This window comes from Oncorhynchus masou, chromosome 28 (assembly GCF_036934945.1).
Source record: "Oncorhynchus masou masou isolate Uvic2021 chromosome 28, UVic_Omas_1.1, whole genome shotgun sequence".
Classification (NCBI taxonomy): Eukaryota; Metazoa; Chordata; class Actinopteri; order Salmoniformes; family Salmonidae; genus Oncorhynchus; species Oncorhynchus masou.
Window position 1 is genome coordinate 82,890,488 of NC_088239.1, and position 18,222 is coordinate 82,908,709.

The 18,222-nt window shown below is 42.5% G+C and overlaps 1 protein-coding gene across 1 annotated transcript in view; it reads right to left on the minus strand.

The window, feature by feature from the left end:
- LOC135518415 (E3 ubiquitin-protein ligase rnf213-alpha-like) overlaps positions 1 to 18,222 on the minus strand; it is a 106,365-nt gene that overhangs the window by 32,562 nt on the left and 55,581 nt on the right. Inside the window, 9 exon segments of the mRNA XM_064943587.1 lie at positions 1,367 to 1,580; positions 10,165 to 10,279; positions 10,380 to 10,482; positions 10,575 to 10,736; positions 10,970 to 11,124; positions 11,649 to 11,746; positions 11,858 to 11,978; positions 15,054 to 15,241; positions 16,533 to 16,739. Of these exon segments, the coding sequence (XP_064799659.1) occupies positions 1,367 to 1,580; positions 10,165 to 10,279; positions 10,380 to 10,482; positions 10,575 to 10,736; positions 10,970 to 11,124; positions 11,649 to 11,746; positions 11,858 to 11,978; positions 15,054 to 15,241; positions 16,533 to 16,739 (1,363 nt within the window).

The following is an 18,222-nucleotide window of genomic DNA, read 5'->3' on the forward strand; positions in this document are numbered from 1 at the left end:
AAACCAGATCAATGATACCCAATGCCCTGAATGAAAACACTATATAAACCAGATCAATGATACCCAATGCCCTGAATGAAAACACTATATAAACCAGATCAATGATACCCAATGCCCTGAATGAAAACACTATATAAACCAGATCAATGATACCCAATGCCCTGAATGAAAACACTATATAAACCAGATCAATGATATTCAATGCCCTGAATGAAAACACTATATAAACCAGATCAATGATACCCAATGCCTGAATGAAAACACTATATAAACCAGATCAATGATATCCAATGCCCTGAATGAAAACACTATATAAACCAGATCAATGATGTGAATCCTCACTGTTTGCATAGATAACCAAGTACCAGCCAACCTCTCATGATTACATTGTTAATACCTTCTATCATGTGAAATTTCACACAGATTGGGTAGAGTGTGGGTATAGACAGCATAGAATTTTGGGGTACATGATTGCATCAGAGTATAGACAATTTTTTAACTTAATCTAGATAGGGTTGCATAACCCTATATTCCCAAGGATTTTAGAAATAAGTAGATAATTACCAGGTCATTTTTGGAAATCTATGGAAACCTTAGGAATTTCTACGTAAGTTATTTTAGACTTGATCTGCGTGCCCCCTTTATTTATGAGCGACACGTAGACAAGGGCTCATCAAGGGACAGATCAAAAAACAAGTTCACATTCGTGCAGGTTGAGACAAAAAAAGGTACCCCGGGCAGCAGAAATGACTGAAAGAATGCTGGTCATGTCATTGATTGGGGCGGCAGGTAGCCTAGTGGTTAGAGCGTTATGCCTGAAACCGAAAGGTTGCTGGATTGAATCCCCGAGCTGAAAAGGTAAAAATATGTTGTTCTGCCCCCTGAACAAGGCAGTTAACCCAGTGTTCCCAGGCCGTCATTGTAAATGTGGATTTGTTCTTAACTGACTTGCCTAGTTGCCAAGTTAAATAAAGGTTAACTAGGCAAGTTGGTTAAGAACAAATACAGATTTACAATGACGGCCTACCGGGGAACAGTGGGTTGGTTAACTGCCTGTTCAGGTGCAGAACGACAGATTTTTACCTTGTCAGCTCGGGGATTTGAACTTGCAACCTTCCGGTTACTAGTCTAACCACTAGGCTACCCTGCTGCCTCAAATGAAGGTAAAATATATATATATATATATATTATAAATTGATACTGTAGACAGTAATATATGTAGCTAGAATACATTAAACCAGTATACCATGCCTGGAGACAATAAATACCTTTTGGGTTAACCGGTTACAAAAAACTACTATATACACACAGTGTTTGTTTTCGCTTAGGGTTATGTATCATTTTGGGGAAAAATGGAATTAAGTACCTGTGGCACTCAGCTGTTGTTTGTCTCCCAATAGATCCCCAGCCGTATCCAGACACATGCGTAACCTGGCCACCTGCTGGAAGCACTCTACAGTGGCCATCTGTCTCCACACAGCGCCTGAGCGCAGGTAGTCACTCAGGAAGGCGCTCTCATTCTGTAGACACTCCCGCTGCGACACCGCAGTGCGACACTGCATCTTCTCATGCACGGAGTCCTGGAGGAACAACGGGGACATCAGATGACATCAAATAAGTCAAATAAAAATAAGTCAGATTATGCCATGATGGGTGATGTTATTTCTTGCGCTAAAAGACGCTCGATGAGCTAAAAAAAACAACAACACCTGAGCAATGACGGGCATTTTCAGTTAATATACGCAATTTAACAGACACTTTTATCCAAAGGTCATTCGTGTATTAATTTCTATTCATTTTCTATTAATGCCCCGACAGGAATCAAAACCACGACCCTGGTGCTGTAAGGGCTCTACCAACTGAGACACACAGGAGGGCTTACTTAATAGCCCATTAAATATTACGGTTTGAACTGGGCTAATGTTGCCTACTTGCCTTAAATACAAAAAGTGTTCTTGTCTGTGTATTGTATCGGAAGTAAGAAATCTCGATGCAGTATTTAACACGGCATGTGAACTTCATTGTCAGTTAGAAATGAACAGGTTTTTAAAAATTTGAATTCACCATGCAAACATTGAGTAATTTAATAGCATGCTATTATAGCACTGCAAGTCCCAACATATATTTGTTGTTTGGTGAAATGCATAGACCTGGAACATATTTTAAGAATATTGCTATTTGATGAGCTTCAACTTTAGGCACGAGAATAAAAAAAAGCGAGAGAGAGAGAGAGCGAGAGCGAGAGAGAGCGAGAGAGAGAGAGAGCGCGAGAGAGAGAGAGAGCGCGAGAGAGAGAGAGCGCGAGAGAGAATGTGCGGGAGAGAGAGAGCGCGAGAGAGAGTGCGCGAGAGAGAGAGCGCGAGAGAAGTGTGCGAGAGAGAGCGCGAGAGAGAGAGAGCGCGAGAGTGTGCGAGAGAGAGAGCGCGCGAGTGTGAGAGACAGAGCGCACAGAGAGAGAGAGACAGACACAGAGAGAGAGGGTGAGAGAGACAGAGAGAGCGCGAGAGAGAGACAGAGACAGAGAGTGTGCGAGAGAGAGAGCGCGAGAGAGAGAGAGTGAGAGAGAGTGAGAGACAGAGAGAGTGAGAGAGACAGAAAGAGAGACAGAGAGAGAGACAGAAAGAGAGACAGAGAGTGCGTGAGAGAGAGAGACAGAGAGAGAGAGACAGAGAGAGACAGCGAGAGAGACAGAGAGAGAGAGAGAGAGAGACAGAGAGAGTGAGACAGAGAGAGAGAGACAGAGAGAGAGACAGAGAGAGAGACAGAGAGAGAGACAGAGAGAGAGAGAGAGACAGAGAGACAGAGACAGAGCGAGAGAGAGAGCGCAAGAGAGAGTGTGCGAGAGAGAGAGCGCGAGAGACAGAGCGCACAGAGAGACAGAGACAGAGACAGAGAGAGAGACAGAGAGAGAGAGAGAGACAGAGAGAGAGACAGAGAGAGAGAGACAGAGTGAGACAGAGAGAGTGAGACAGAGAGAGTGAGACAGAGAGAGAGAGAGAGAGACAGAGAGAGACAGAGAGAGAGAGTGTATGTGTGATGTCTACTGTTAATTTTTATTGTTTATTTCACTTTATATATTATCTACCTCACTTGCTTTGGCAATGTTAACACGTTACCCATGCCAATAAAGCACTTGAATTGAATTGAGAGAGAGAGAGTGAGAGAGACAGAGAGAGTGAGAGAGAGTGAGAGAGACAGAGAGAGAGACAGAGAGTGAGACAGAGAGAGAGACAGAGAGAGAGACAGAGAGTGCGCGAGAGAGAGTGTGTGAGAGAGTGCGCGAGAGAGAGTGTGCTCGAGAGAGAGACAGAGAGAGAGACAGAGTGATGCTTCATAAGTGTCAAAGGCTTGTATTGACAATTACATGAAGTTGATGCAAAGAGTCAATATTTGCAGTGTTGACCCTTCTTGTTCAAGACCTCTGCAATCTGCCCTGGCATGCTGTCAATTAACCTCTGGGCAACATCCTGACTGATGGCAGCCCAATCTTGCAAAATCAATGCTTGGAGTTTGTCAGAATTTGTGGGTTTATCTTTGTCCACCCACCTCTTGAGGATTGACCACAAGTTCTCAATGTGATTAAGGTCTGGGGAGTTTCCTGGCCATGGACTTAAAATATCAATGTTTTGTTCCCCGTGCAACTTAGTTATCACTTTTGCCTTATGGCTAGGTGCTCCATTATGCTGGAGAAGGAATTGTTCGTCAACAAACTGTTCCTGGATGGTTGGGAGAAGTTGCTCTCGGAGGATGTGTTGGTACCATTCTTTATTCATGGCTGTGTTCTTAGGCAAAATTGTGAGTGAGCCCACTCCCTTGGCTGAGAGGCAACCCCATACATGAATGGTCTCAGGATGCTTTACTGTTGGCATGACACAGGACTGATGGTAGCGCTCACCTTGTCTTCTCCGGACAAGCTTTTTTTCAGATGCCCCAAACAATCGGAAAGGGGATTTATCAGAGAAAATGTCTTTACCCCAGTCCTCAGCAGCCCAATCCCTGTACCTTTTGCAGAATATCAGTCTGTCCCTGATGTTTTTCCTGGAGAGAAGTGGCTACTTTGCTGCCCTTCTTGACACCAGGCCATCCTCCAAAAGTCTTCGCCTCACTGTGCGTGCAGATGCACTCACACCTGCCTGCTGCCATTCCTGAGCAAGCTCTGTACTGGTGGTGCACCGATCCTGCAGCTGAATCAACTTCAGGAGACGGTCCTGGCGCTTGCTGGACTTTCTTGGGCGCCCTGAAGCCTTCTTCACAACAATTGAACCGCTATCCTTGAAGTTCTTGATGATCAGATAAATGGTTGATTTAGGTGCAATCTTACTGCCAGCAATATCCTTGCCTGTGAAGCCCTTTTTGTGCAAAGCAATGATGACGGCACGTGCTTCCTTTTAGGCAACCATGGTTGACACAGGAAGAACAATGATTCCAAGCACCACCCTCCTTTTGAAGTCTGTTATTTGAACTCAATCAGCATGACCGAGTGATCTCCAGCCTTGTCAACACTCACACCTGTGTTAACGAGAGAATCAATCCTGTCTCAGCCTCCAGTAATTATGCTGGCGGGGGGCTAGGGTCAGTCTGTAATATCTGGAGTATTTCTTATCCGGTGTCCTGTGTGAATTTAAGTATGCTCTCTCTAATTCTCTCTCTTTTACACTCTCTTGGAGGATTTGAGCCCTAGGACAATGCCTCAGGACTACCTGGCCTGGTGACTGCTTGCAGTCCCCAGTCCAACTGGCCGTGCTGCTGCTCCAGTTTCAACTGTCCTGCCTGCGGCTATGGAATCCTGACCTGTTCACCGGACGTGCTACCATGTCCCGGACCTGCTGTTTTCGACTCCCTCTCTCCCGCGCCTGCTGTCTCTAACGCTGAATGATCAGCTATGGAAAACATTTACTTGAGGTGCTGACCTGTTGCACCCTCTACAACCCCCGTTGCACCCTCTACAACCCCTGTTGCACCCTCTACAACCCCTGTTGCACCCTCTACAACCCCTGTTGCACCCTCTACAACCCCTCTACAACACCCTCTACAACCCCTGTTGCACCCTCTACAACCCCTGTTGCACCCTCTACAACCCCTGTTGCACCCTCTACAACCACTGTTGCACCCTCTACAACACCCTCTACAACCCCTGTTGCACCCTCTACAACCACTGATGTACCCTCTATAACCACTGTTGCACATTCTACAACACCCTCTACAACCCCTGTTGCACCATCTACAACCACTGTTGCACCCTCTACAACACCCTCTACAACCCCTGTTGCACCCTCTACAACCCCTGTTGCACCCTCTACAACCCCTGTTGCACCCTCTACAACACCCTCTACAACCACTGTTGCACCCTCTACAACCCTTGTTGCACCCTCTACAACACCCTCTACAACCACTGTTGCACCCTCTACAACACCCTCTACAACCCCTGTTGCACCCTTTACAACCCCTGTTGCACCCTCTACAACACCCTCTACAACCCCTGTTGCACCCTCTATAACCACTGTTGCACCCTCTACAACACCCTCTACAACCCCTGTTGCACCCTCTACAACCACTGTTGCACCCTCTACAACACCCTCTACAACCCCTGTTGCACCCTCTACAACCCTGTTGCACCCCCAACCCTGTTCCCTCTACAACCCCTATTGCACCCTCTAAACACCCTCTACAACCCCTGTTGCACCCTCTACAACCCCTGTTCACCCTCTACAACCCCTGTTGCACACAGGAACAACCCTGTTGCCACCCTCTACAACCCCTGTTGCACCCTCCACAACACAGCTCTACAACCCTGTTGCACCCTCTACAACCCTGTTGCACCCTCTACAGCCCCTGGACTGCACCCCTACAACCCCTGTTGCTCCCTCTACAACCCTGTTGAACCCTCTACAACACCCTCTACAACCCCTGTTGCACTCTCTACAACCCCCATTGCACCCTCTACAACACCCTCTACAGTCCCCTGGTTGCACTCCGACAACCCCTGTTGCACCCTCGACAACCCCTGTTGCACCCTCGACAACCCCTGTTGCACCCTCGACAACCCCTGTTGCACCCTCGACAACCCTGTTGCACCCTCTACAACCCCTGTTGCACCCTCTACAACCCCTGTTGCACCCTCGACAACCCCTGTTGCACCCTCTACAACCCCTGTTGCACCCTCTACAACCCCTGTTGCACCCTCTACAACCCCTGTTGCACCCTCTACAACCCCTGTTGCACCCTCTACAACCCCTGTTGCACCCTCTACAACCCCTGTTGCACCCTCTACAACCACTGTGATTATTATTATTTGACCCTGCTGGTCATCTATGAACATTTAAACATCTTGGCCATGTTCTGTTATAATCTCCACCCTGCACAGCCAGAAGAGGACTAGCCACCGCCCAGAGCCTGGTTCCTCTCTAGGTTTCTTCCTAGGTTCATGCCTTTCTAGGGAGTTTTTCCTAGCTAACGTGCTTCAACATCTGCATTGCCTGCTGTTTGGGGTTTAAGCCTGGGTTTCTGTACGGCACTTTGTGACATCAGCTGATGTAAGAAGGGCTTTATCAATACCTTTGATTGATTGACTCTGTACCAGCGGCCCATGTATATACAGGAGACAATTGATACGTGGAACGTGTATGTGAGCCATTCAGAGAGCGAATCGGCAAGACAACATCTGTAAGTGCCTTTAAACCTGTCACGCCTTGGTCTTAGTATTTTTGTGTTTTAGTTTATTAGTTGGTCAGGCCAGGGTGTGACATGGGTTTATGTTGTATTTTGTATTTTGGGTTTTGTAGTTATTGGGATTGCGGCTGATAGGGGTGTTGCATCCTTGGCTGCCTGACCTCAATCAGAGTCAGGTGATTCTCGTTGTCTCTGATTGGGAACCGATTTAGGTATGGGTTTCACTTTGTATTTCGTGGGTGATTGTTCCTGTCTCTGTGATGTTTCACCAGATAGGCTGTAATTAGATTTCACGTTCTGTTTGTTGTTTTGTATTTTGTAATAGTTATTTTATGCATCGCGATCCTTCATTAAAGATCATGAGTAACCACCACGCTGCATTTCGGTCCGACTCTCTTTTGACAAACGAAGAACGCCGTTACAAAACCGGATATGGTAGTAGGTGCCAGGAGCACCGGTTTGAGAACGTCAAGAATTGCAATGCTGCTGGGGTTTTTCACGCTCAACAGTTTCCCGTGTGTATCAAGAATGGTCCACCACCCAATGGACATCCAGCCTCGCTATTGTTATTTTACTGCTGCTGTTCAATTATTTCACTTTTATCTTCTATTTTTTTGTATTACTTAACACGTCTTAATGCATTATTGGTTAGGTTCTTGTAAGTAATCATTTCACTGTTGTACACCTGTTGTATTATGGATAATATGGACTTGGTTTTCACCAAATAAGGCCATCTTCTGTATACCACCCCTACCTTGTCACTACACCTGTTGTATTCAGCGCATATGACAAATAACATTTCACTTGACTTTTTGCGAATGCACTTGAAGAAACTTTCAAAGTTCTTCAAATTTTCAGGTTTGACTGACCTTCATATCTTAAAAGTATTGATAGACTGTCGTTTCTCTTTGCTTATTTGAGCAGTTTTTTTCCCATAATATGGACTTGGTCTTTTACCAAATAGGATATCTTCTGTATACCACCCCTACTTTGTCACAACACAACTGATTGGCTCAAACGCATTAAGAAGGAAAGAAATTCCACAAATTAACAAGGAACACCTGCTAATTGAAACACTCGCAGTCGGTGTTTCAAATCATCCCAAAGGTGTTTCATGGGGTTGAGGTCAGAGCTTTGAGGTCAGGGCCATTGTTGCTCCTAGACGTTTCCACTTCACAATATCAGGACTTACAAATGACCGTGGGTCAGCTCTAGCAGGGAAAAATTTGACAAACTGACTTGTTGGAAAGGTGGCATCTTATGACGGTGCCATGTTGAAAGTGGCTGAGCTCTGCACTAAGGCCATTCATTCTACAGCAAACGTTTGTCTCTGGAGATTGCATGGCTGTGTGCTCAATTTTATACACTTGTCAGCAACGGCTGTGGCTGAAATAGCCGAATCCACTAATTAGAAAGCAGTGGTGTAAAGCACTTAAGTAAAAATACTTTAAAGTATTTCTTAAGTTGTTTTTTTATCTGTACTTTACTATTTACATTTGACAACTTTTACTTCACTACATTCCTAAAGAAAATAATATTATTTTTTACTAATGTTATTTTTACTCTTTTTACTCCTTACATTTTCCCTCACACCTAAAAGTACTAGTTACATTTTGAATGCTTACCAGGACAGGAAAATTGTCTAATTCACACACTTATCAAGAGAACATCCATGGTCATCCCTAATGCCTCTGATCCGGCAGACTCACTGAGCACAAATGTAAATTTATGTCTTGAGTTGTTGAAGTGTTTTTTTTTTTTAAATCAAGAAAATCGTGCTGTCTCTCTGGTTTGCTTAATAATAAGGAATTTGAGATTATTTTTACTTTTGAAACTTAAGTATATTTTAGCGATTACATTTACTTTTGATACTTAAGTACATTTAAAACCCAAATACTTTTAGACTTTTACTCAAGTAGTATTTTACAAGGTGACTTTCACTTTTAATTGAGTCATTTTCTTTTAATTAAGGTATCTTTACTTTTACTCAAGTATGACAATTGGGTACTTTTTCACCACTGATTGAAAGGGTTTCCTTTATGTAAATATAGTGTACTATATAAAACTATACTATATATACACACTACACATACATACATATATATGAATCCAGGTGAAAGCTATGGACCCCCTGATGTCACTTGTTAAATCCACTTCAATCAATGTAGATGAAGGAGAGGAGACAATTTAAAGAAATATTTTTAAGCCTGGAGACAATTGAGACGTGGGACGTGTATGTGTGCCATTCAGAGAGCGAATCATCAAGACAACATCTGTAAGTGCCTTTAAACCGGGTATGGTAGTAGGTACCAGCAGCACCGGTTTGTGTGTGTCAAGAACTGCAACTCTGCTGGGTTTTTCACTCTCAACAGTTTCACGTGTGTATCAAGAATGGTCCACCACCCAAAGGACATCCAGTCAACTTGACACAACTGTGGGAAGCATTGGAGTCAACATGGGCCAGCATCCCTGTGGAACGCTTTGGACACCTTGTAGAGTCCCATGTCCCGATGAATTGAGGCTGTTCTGAGGGGGGAAAAAGGGTGCAACTCCATATTAGGAAGGTGTTCTTAATGTTTTGTACACTCAGTGTTTACTATAGGAACACATACACTAGCAGTCTGAGGATGTATATTTTCTTCTTGGTTTATCAGAGGGTCAAGGTGACGTCATCTGCTCTTGGTAAATAACCTGACCAATCACAGAGATTGACTTGGTGGTTGTAAAACGACTTCCTCATTTCCAGAGATCTGATTGGTCTCAAATCTATCCAATACGGAAGTAGTGTTTGACATTGCAGGAACTTCACCAATATGACTCAATTAAAATAGCCATATTGTTTATATGCATTATCTGAATCTGTGGATTACCATTGACCAAGAACTGGCACATGTTTAAATTAGTTTTGTTTCGAAAGTGACTTTGAGATTCTGAAAGTAATGAAAAAGCGCTAAATAAAATAAATATGTTATTATTTATTTATTACCGTATTTAAATAACGTAGATGACCTGAAATGACACCTTTAACATTGAATTACTCCGCCACATGATTTATGTAGTTTGTTTTATTAACTTTCCTAATTGCAGAACGCAATTCATAATGAGTTGATTTGTATTATGCCCTAAGCATCCTGGAAAAATGCTTGATTGAGAAATTATGATTTGCCACAAAATTATATTGTGGTTTATTTTAATTTTTGCTAATTTTAATTGATAACAATTATTATAAGTAACTTCATTGTTACCCTGAATGATTTAATATAGTATTATTATCATTGTTACCCTGAATGATTTAATATAGTATTATTATCATTGTTACCCTGAATGATTTAATATAGTATTTTTTTAACTGTTGTTCCTACAATCCACTGTTTGGGAACATTTGTACTTATTCAATGGCTCGAACATTTTAATCAACAGTGCATAATGATCTTCAAAATCAGATAAATGCTGACTTCTATTTTTGCAAATTTAAACGTGAAATTGTGTTCATACCTCCATGCAGTTTATGTATAAGGAATAAAGTTCAGTTTTTCTTGATTCCTCCAAGATATCACTCTTCTCAACTTCGGTCAGATGCTGCTGCAGGTGACCTTTGACATCATCAAAGCTTCAAGACAAAACATACAAAAAAACCATTCAATTAACATTATCTTGATAAACTTAACCCCATGAAATAAAAAAGCGGACAACCAGCACTTGTAACTCACCTGTACTTGAGCAGGAGTTTCAGCACTACTGACCAAACCACTGGACTTTTGTCCACATCAACACCGAAGGGAGAGATTGCCTTGGTTGGTCTGCGAAAAGGTCCTGGTAAAGAAAACGGATGTAAGAGATACAAAAAACACAAACTCACATTTCTCCATCCTGCTGATACAAGCTGTCAGACAGCAGGAGAATACCTGTGATATTGAGGGCAGACTGAGCCTCCACCATGAGTAAGTTCAGCAGGTGGAAGAGCAGGTGAAGCAGTTTGATGAATAACAACCAAACCGATCCAACGAACCACTGGATGTTGTCCACAGACTGATCAAAGCGAGAGCGCCTCTGAATCTGTCGACGTCCTGGCCAAGAGGGAAACAAAATAACACACCAACATTAGATTTGCGAACACTGAAGGGACACAATGGCCTGTCCAAAAAAAAACAAAGTCCCATTGACCCTTCTGGGTTTGAAGATCTGATGGAATTTGTGGAACTTTTGCCATATTGTTTTACACTTAACGCGTTCTTTCAGATCCGAAAACGCATAGAATTTAAGGGGTTGTTTTTGCCTGGGACAGACAGAAGGAGGGTACCTGTGATGACAGGACTAGATTGAGCCTCCACTGTGAGGAAGGACAACAGGTGGAGGATGATGGCCGTACAGGGCGGACAGTTGTCCTTGAAGCAAACCGTAGAGACCAGGTCAATGAAGAAAGCACTGCACTTCTTATTGAACTGCTTGGCATTCCTGCACAATAAAACAATGAAAAGACAGGGGTTTGTGTCCAAAATGTCCATTTCAGTTCAGGATAAACCGAAGATACAGGTCGTCGTGATGAGTGACATTTAAAATGTTCGAATTGGTGCTTCAACTCTGAATTAATCTTTACTGATTACTCAGCAATAGCCACTCACCCATTATCAAGATATATCTGTGTTGCCAATGCGTGCTAGCGACAGAGAATCTTCGAAAATCAATTGAATTGATTCAACACGCGATTAACTAAGATGTACTTGAGAACATTCCACTCTCCCATAGACTCCTGTCTAAATCTACCTTGTACAGTACACACAGGATATACAGTAATCTGATTGGTTTATTAATCTCTCAAGCTTCTCTGACGCTAAGCACACAGTGGTTTGCATGGCTATTAGAGCGATAATTGGCGTTATGGTAATTACATTTAGAACCGTCGGTGGTAAATCAGGCAGTATTTGACGAGCTGAAACGTTAACCTTAATGATTTAATCAATCGACATGAGTTTCCTTACCATTTGTTTTCAACTGCTTCTTCTCTGCAGGCCTTAAGTATATTCAGTACTTCCTCAAACGCCTGTTTCATTTTAACGTCGGCATCCCTCTCCAGTACCTTGATTAATTAAAAAGAGTTAAAAAAAAAATTTTAAAAAAAATTATGTTATGCAATTTCTCTACATTATAGATTAAAATATAACAGAGAAGAGGATAAGATGAATCTCACGTGGCACAACCGTCGTACGGATGCCAAAACGAAAGGCTTCAGCTTCCTGTCTACTTTCTCGATGCCCAGCAACAGGTGCTCCACAAATAGAGACAGGGCGAAGATACGATTCCATCTGCTCCTACAGGGACCAGAAAACAACCACTCACGTTGTAGCAGCAACTAAGGAATCTTATGTACATGTACTGGAATGTGACTTTTTCCACGTACGTAACAGTAGTTGACAGTTACCTATATATTAATGTAGATAACAGTAGTTGACAGTTAACTATATATTAATGTACAGAACAGTAGTTGACAGTTACCTATATATTAATGTACAGAACAGTAGTTAATTACCTATATATTAATGTAGATAACAGTAGTTAACAGTTACCTATATATTAATGTAGATAACAGTAGTTAATTACCTATATATTAATGTAGATAACAGTAGTTAATTACCTATATATTAATGTACAGAACAGTAGTTGACAGTTACCTATATATTAATGTAGATAACAGTAGTTAATTACCTATATATTAATGTAAGTAGTTAATTACCTATATATTAATGTAGATAACAGTATAACAGTAGTTAATTACCTATATATTAATGTACAGTTTAACATATATATTAATGTATAGAACAGTAGTTGACAGTTACCTATATATTAATGTAGATAACAGTAGTTGACAGTTACTTAGCTCGATCGTGTATATGCAATAGAAGGCAGGTTTACATGTTTGTGTAAAGCATAATGTCCCATGGGATTAAATATAAATATATTAAATAATATAAATATTTTATTTCAAATGTATAGCAGGTCTGGCGTGTCACCCAAATTGGTCTACACGGACAAGTTCCCGGTTTAGATCTTATCTGTCGGAAAGATATCAGTTTGTCTCTGTGAATGGTTTGTCCTCTGACAAATCAACTGTAAATTTCGGTGTTCCTCAAGGTTCCGTTTTAGGACCACTACTGTTTTCACTATATATTTTACCTCTTGGGGATGTTATTTGAAAACATAATGTTAACTTTCACTGCTATGCGGATGACACACAGCTGTACATTTCAATGAAACATGGTGAAGCCCAAAATTGCCCTTGCTAGAAGCATGTGTTTCAGACATAAGGAAGTGGATGGCTGCAAACTTTCTACTTTTATACTCGGACAAAACAGAGATGCTTGTTCTAGATCCCAAGAAACAAAGAGATCTTCTGTTGAATCTGACAATTAATCTTAATGGTTGTACAGTCGTCTCAAATAAAACTGAAGGACCTCGAAAAAACCTACACTCGCCCTCCGATGTCAACAACTACAGACCAGTTACTCTGGACCCTTCTTTCTGAAAAATCTTTCTCTCCAAAATTGCTTCTTGAATCTCTCTTTTGAAGAACATATCAAGACCATTTCAAAGACAGCTTTATTCCATCTACGTAACATTGCAAAAATCAGAAACTTTCTGTCCAAAAATGATGCAGAAAAATTAATCCATGCATTTGTCACTTCTAGGTTAGACTACTGCAATGCTCTGTCACTTTCCATTGCTACCCGGATAAAGCACTAAATAAACTTCAGTTAGTGCTAGACATATCGGCTGCTAGAATCTTGACTAGAACCAAAAAATTTGATCATATTACTCCAGTGCTAGCCTCCATACACTGGCTTCCTGTCAAAGCAAGGGCTGATTTCAAGGTTTTACTGCTAACCTACAAAGCATTACATGGGCTTGCTCTACCTATCTCTCTGATTTGGTCTTGCCGTACATACCTACACGTCGCTACGGTCACAAGACGCTGGCCTCCTAATTGTCCCTAGAATTTCTAAGCAAACAGCTGGAGGCAGGGCTTTCTCCTATAGAGCTCCATTTTTATGGACCATGGTCTGCCTACCCATGTCAGAGACGCAAACTTGGTCTCAACCTTTAAGTCTTTACTGAAGACTCATCTCTTCAGTGGGTCATATGATTGAGTGTAGTCTGGCCCAGGAGTGGGAAGGTGAACAAACTCTGGAGGACAGCGAGTCCACCCCTTGCTGTCTCTGCCTGGCCGGTTCCCCTCTTTCCACTGGGATTCTCTGCCTTTAACACTATTACAGGGGCTGAGTCAATGGCTTACTGGGGCTCTCTCATGCCGTCCCTGGAAGGGGCGTCGTCACCTGAGTGGGTTGATTCACTGATGTGGTCATCCTGTCTGGGTTGGCACCCCCCTTGGGTTGTGCCATGGCGGAGATCTTTGCGGGCTATACTCAGCTTTGTCTCAGGATGGTAAGTTGGTGGTTGAAGATATCCCTCTAGTGGTGTGGGGGCTGTGCTTTGGCAAAGTGTGTGGGGTTATATCCTTCCTGTTTGGCCCTGTCCGGTGGTGTCCTCGGGTGGGGCCACAGTGTCTCCTGACCCCTCCTGTCTCAGCCTCCAGTATTTATGCTGCAGTAGTTTATGTGTCGGTGGGCTGGGGTCAGTTTGTTATATCTGGAGTACTTCTCCTGTCCAATTCGGTGTCCTGTGTGAATCTAAGTGTGCGTTCTCTAATTCTCTCCTTCTCTCTCTCGGAGGACCTGAGCCCTAGGACCATGCCCCAGGACTACCTGACATGATGACTCCTTGCTGTCCCCAGTCCACCTGGCCGTGCTGCTGCTCCAGTTTCAACTGTTCTGCCTTATTATTATTCGACCATGCTGGTCATTTATGAACATTTGAACATCTTGGCCATGTTCTGTTATAATCTCTACCCGGCACAGCCAGAAGAGGACTGGCCACCCTACATAGCCTGGTTCCTCTCTAGGTTTCTTCCTAGGTTTTGGCCTTTCTAGGGAGTTTTTCCTAACCACCGTGCTTCTACACCTGCATTGCTTGCTGTTTGGGGTTTTAGGCTGGGTTTCTGTACAGCACTTTGAGATATCAGCTGATGTACGAAGGGCTATATAAATAAATTTGATTTGATTTGAATCTTCGCCGTCCATCCTGTTTGTAACGATAACTGTCAACTACTGTTCTATACATTAATATATAGGTAATATTAAGTGCTAATATTATAATATTATAATATTAATAAATAGGTAACTGTCAACTACTGTTCTGTACATGAATATATAGTGTAATAACGGGCATGATGTGTTGTTTGTGTCATTTATGTAAGGCGATGCCTAAGGACGGCTAAATTTACATCTTCGGACGGACAATTATTAATTATACTCTAATCCCGTTGAACTCACTGGACTCTGCAGACCATGGCCTTGCTTCTCTCCCCATAGTGTCTACGACTCTCCTCAGAGCAGACCAGCTCTATGGGCACCTGGAGTCTCTTGACCTGCCTGAGCCAGTGTAGCCGCTGGGCATCTGTGTCCAGAGCCTGAGGCTCCAGGTGTTCCACACAGGCCAAGGCCGCATATACGTCCAGGACCTGTCGAGCAGTGAGGGATAGAGGATAATGCTGGAAACACCCTTTAAATATAGTGAGGGATAGAGGATAATGCCGGAAAACACCCTTTAAATATAGTGAGGGATAGAGGATAATGCTGTAAAACACCCTTTAAATATAGTGAGGGATAGAGGATAATGCTGGAAAACACCCTTTAAATATAGTGAGGGATAGAGGATAATGCTGGAAAACACCCTTTAAATATAGGATAAGGATAATGCTGGTGAGGGATAGAGGATAATGCTGGAAAACACCCTTTAAATATAGTGAGGGATAGAGGACAATGCTGGAAAACACCCTTTAAATATAGTGAGGGATAGAGGATAATGCTGGAAATCACCCTTTAAATATAGTGAGGGATAAAGGACAATGCTGGAAAACACCCTTTAAATATAGCGAGGGATAGAGGACAATGCTGGAAAACACCCTTTAAATATAGTGGGGGATAGAGGACAATGCTGAAACACCCTTTAAATATAGCGAGGGATAGAGGACAATGCTGTAAAACACCCTTTAGATATAGCGAGGGATAAATAATGCTGAAAACCCTTTAGATAAAGGATAATGCTGAAACACCCTTTAAATATAGGGGGGATAAAGGATAATGCTGAAAACACCCTTTAAATATAGTGCTGAAAACACCCTTCAAATATAGCGAAATACCCTTTAGGGATAGAGGATAATGCACCCTTTAGATGAGTGAATATAATGCCAAAAACACCCTTTAGATAGTGAGGGATAGAGGATAATGCTGCTACAAAAACACCCTTTAGATAGTGAGGGATAGAGGATAATGCTGATAAAAACCCTTTAGATAGTGAGTGAGGGATAGAGGATAATGCTGCAAAACACCCTTTAATAGTGAGGGATAGAGGATAATTCAACAAAACACCCTTTAGATAGTGAGGGATAGAGGATAATGCTACAAAAAACACCCTGTAGATAGTGAGGGATAGAGAATAATGCTGCAAAAACCCTTTAGATAGTGAGGGATAGAGGATAATGCTACAAAAACACCCTGTAGATAGTGAGGGATAGAGGATAATGCTGAACACAGCCTTTAGATATACTTGTATAAAACTCACAGCATCATGTACATTATTTGAGCAACTATTGACGTCCTTTATGCAAACAGTGAGCGTTAACAATAACAGTTGGCTAGGCAACGAAACAGGCTTTTTTCTCCTTCTTACTTTTACCGTACTTGTATTGATATCAATTGGGCCTTTTTTTTCTTTTTCCATGAGAATGTAGTACCCTAGTATATACTCACCAGCTCCATCCCTTCTCTGATGTGTGTGTTCGCCAGGAGGCCCTGACCCACTCGGGGGATGTTGATCATTCTGGACAAGTTCTGTAGGCGGTTCTTAAACTGGTTGTAGGCATCATGGACCCAGGGCAGAGAGGCCACCTCCGTACACATAGCATCATGACCTAGTCGCAGCTCGTTCACACAACAGGTCAAGGCGCCACAAAGGAGCTAGATTGTTGCGCACACGCACACGCACACACACACACACACACACACACACACACACACACACCTCAAGATATTACACATCCCTCTTGATCCCTCTTCATCCCAACCTGGAATGAACTTTGGAAAAATAATCAGTATTTTCCTATATTAATTTAGCTGCTAAATCATGGCCTCCACTCGATTTTTTACAATTTCCTACATTGTAGAGTATTAGTGAAGACATTAAAACTATGAAATAACACATATGGAATCATGCAGTAACCAAAAAAAGTGTTAAACAAATCAAAATATATTTTATATTTGAGATTATTCAACGTAGCCACCCTTTGCCCTGATGACAGATTTGCACCCTCTTGGCATTCTCTCAACCTGCTTCATGACGTAGTCACCTGGAATGCAATTTAATTAACAGGTGGGCCTTGTTAAAAAGTTACCTTGTGTAATTTCTTAATGCTTTTGAGCCAATCACTTGTTTTGACAAACTAGGGGTGGTATACAGAAGAAGTCCATATTATGGCAAGAACAGCTCAAATGAGCAAAGAGAAATGACAGTCCATCATTACTTTAAGACATGAAGGTAAAGAACTTCAAGCGCAGTCGCAAAAACCATCAAGTGCTATGATGAAACTGGCTCTCATGAGGACCAGCACAGGAAAGGAAGACCCAGAGTTACCTCTGCTGCAGAGGATAAGTTCATTAGAGTTACCAGCCTCAGATTGCAGCCCAAATAAATGCTTCACGGTGTTCAAATAACAGACACATCTCAACAGCAACTGTTCAGAAGAGACTGCGTGAATCAGGCCTTCATGGTCTTATTTCTGCAAAGAAACCACTACTAAAGGACACCAAGAGGCTTGCTCGGGCCAAGAAACACGAGCAAATTTGAGGTTTTTGGTTCCAACCGCTGTGTCTTTGTGCGACGCATAGTGGGTGAATGGATGATCTCTGCATGTGTGGTTCACACCGTAAAGTACGGAGGAGGAGGTGTGATGGTGCTTTTCTGGAGACACTGACTGATTTATTTAGAAATCAAGGCACACTTAACCTGCATGGCTACTACAGCGTTCTGCAGCGATATGCCTCCCATCTGGTTTGTGCTTAGTGGGACTATTATTTGTTTTTCAACAGGACAATGACCCAAAACACACCTCCAGGCTGTGTAAGGGCTATTTGACTAAGCAGGAGAGTGATGTAATGCTGCATCAGATGACCTGGCCTCCACAATCACCGGACCTCAACCCAATTGAGATGGTTTGGGATGAGATGGACTGCAGAGTGAAGGAAAAGCAGCCAACAAGTGCTCAGCATATGTGGGAACTCCTTCAAGAATGTTGGAAAAGCATTCCAGGTGAAGCTGGTTGAGACAGCAAGCGTGTGCAAAGCTGTCATCAAGGCAAAGGATGGCTACGTTGAAGAATCTCAAATATAAAACATATTTTGATTTGTTTAACACTTTTCTTTTGGTTACTACCTGATTCCATGT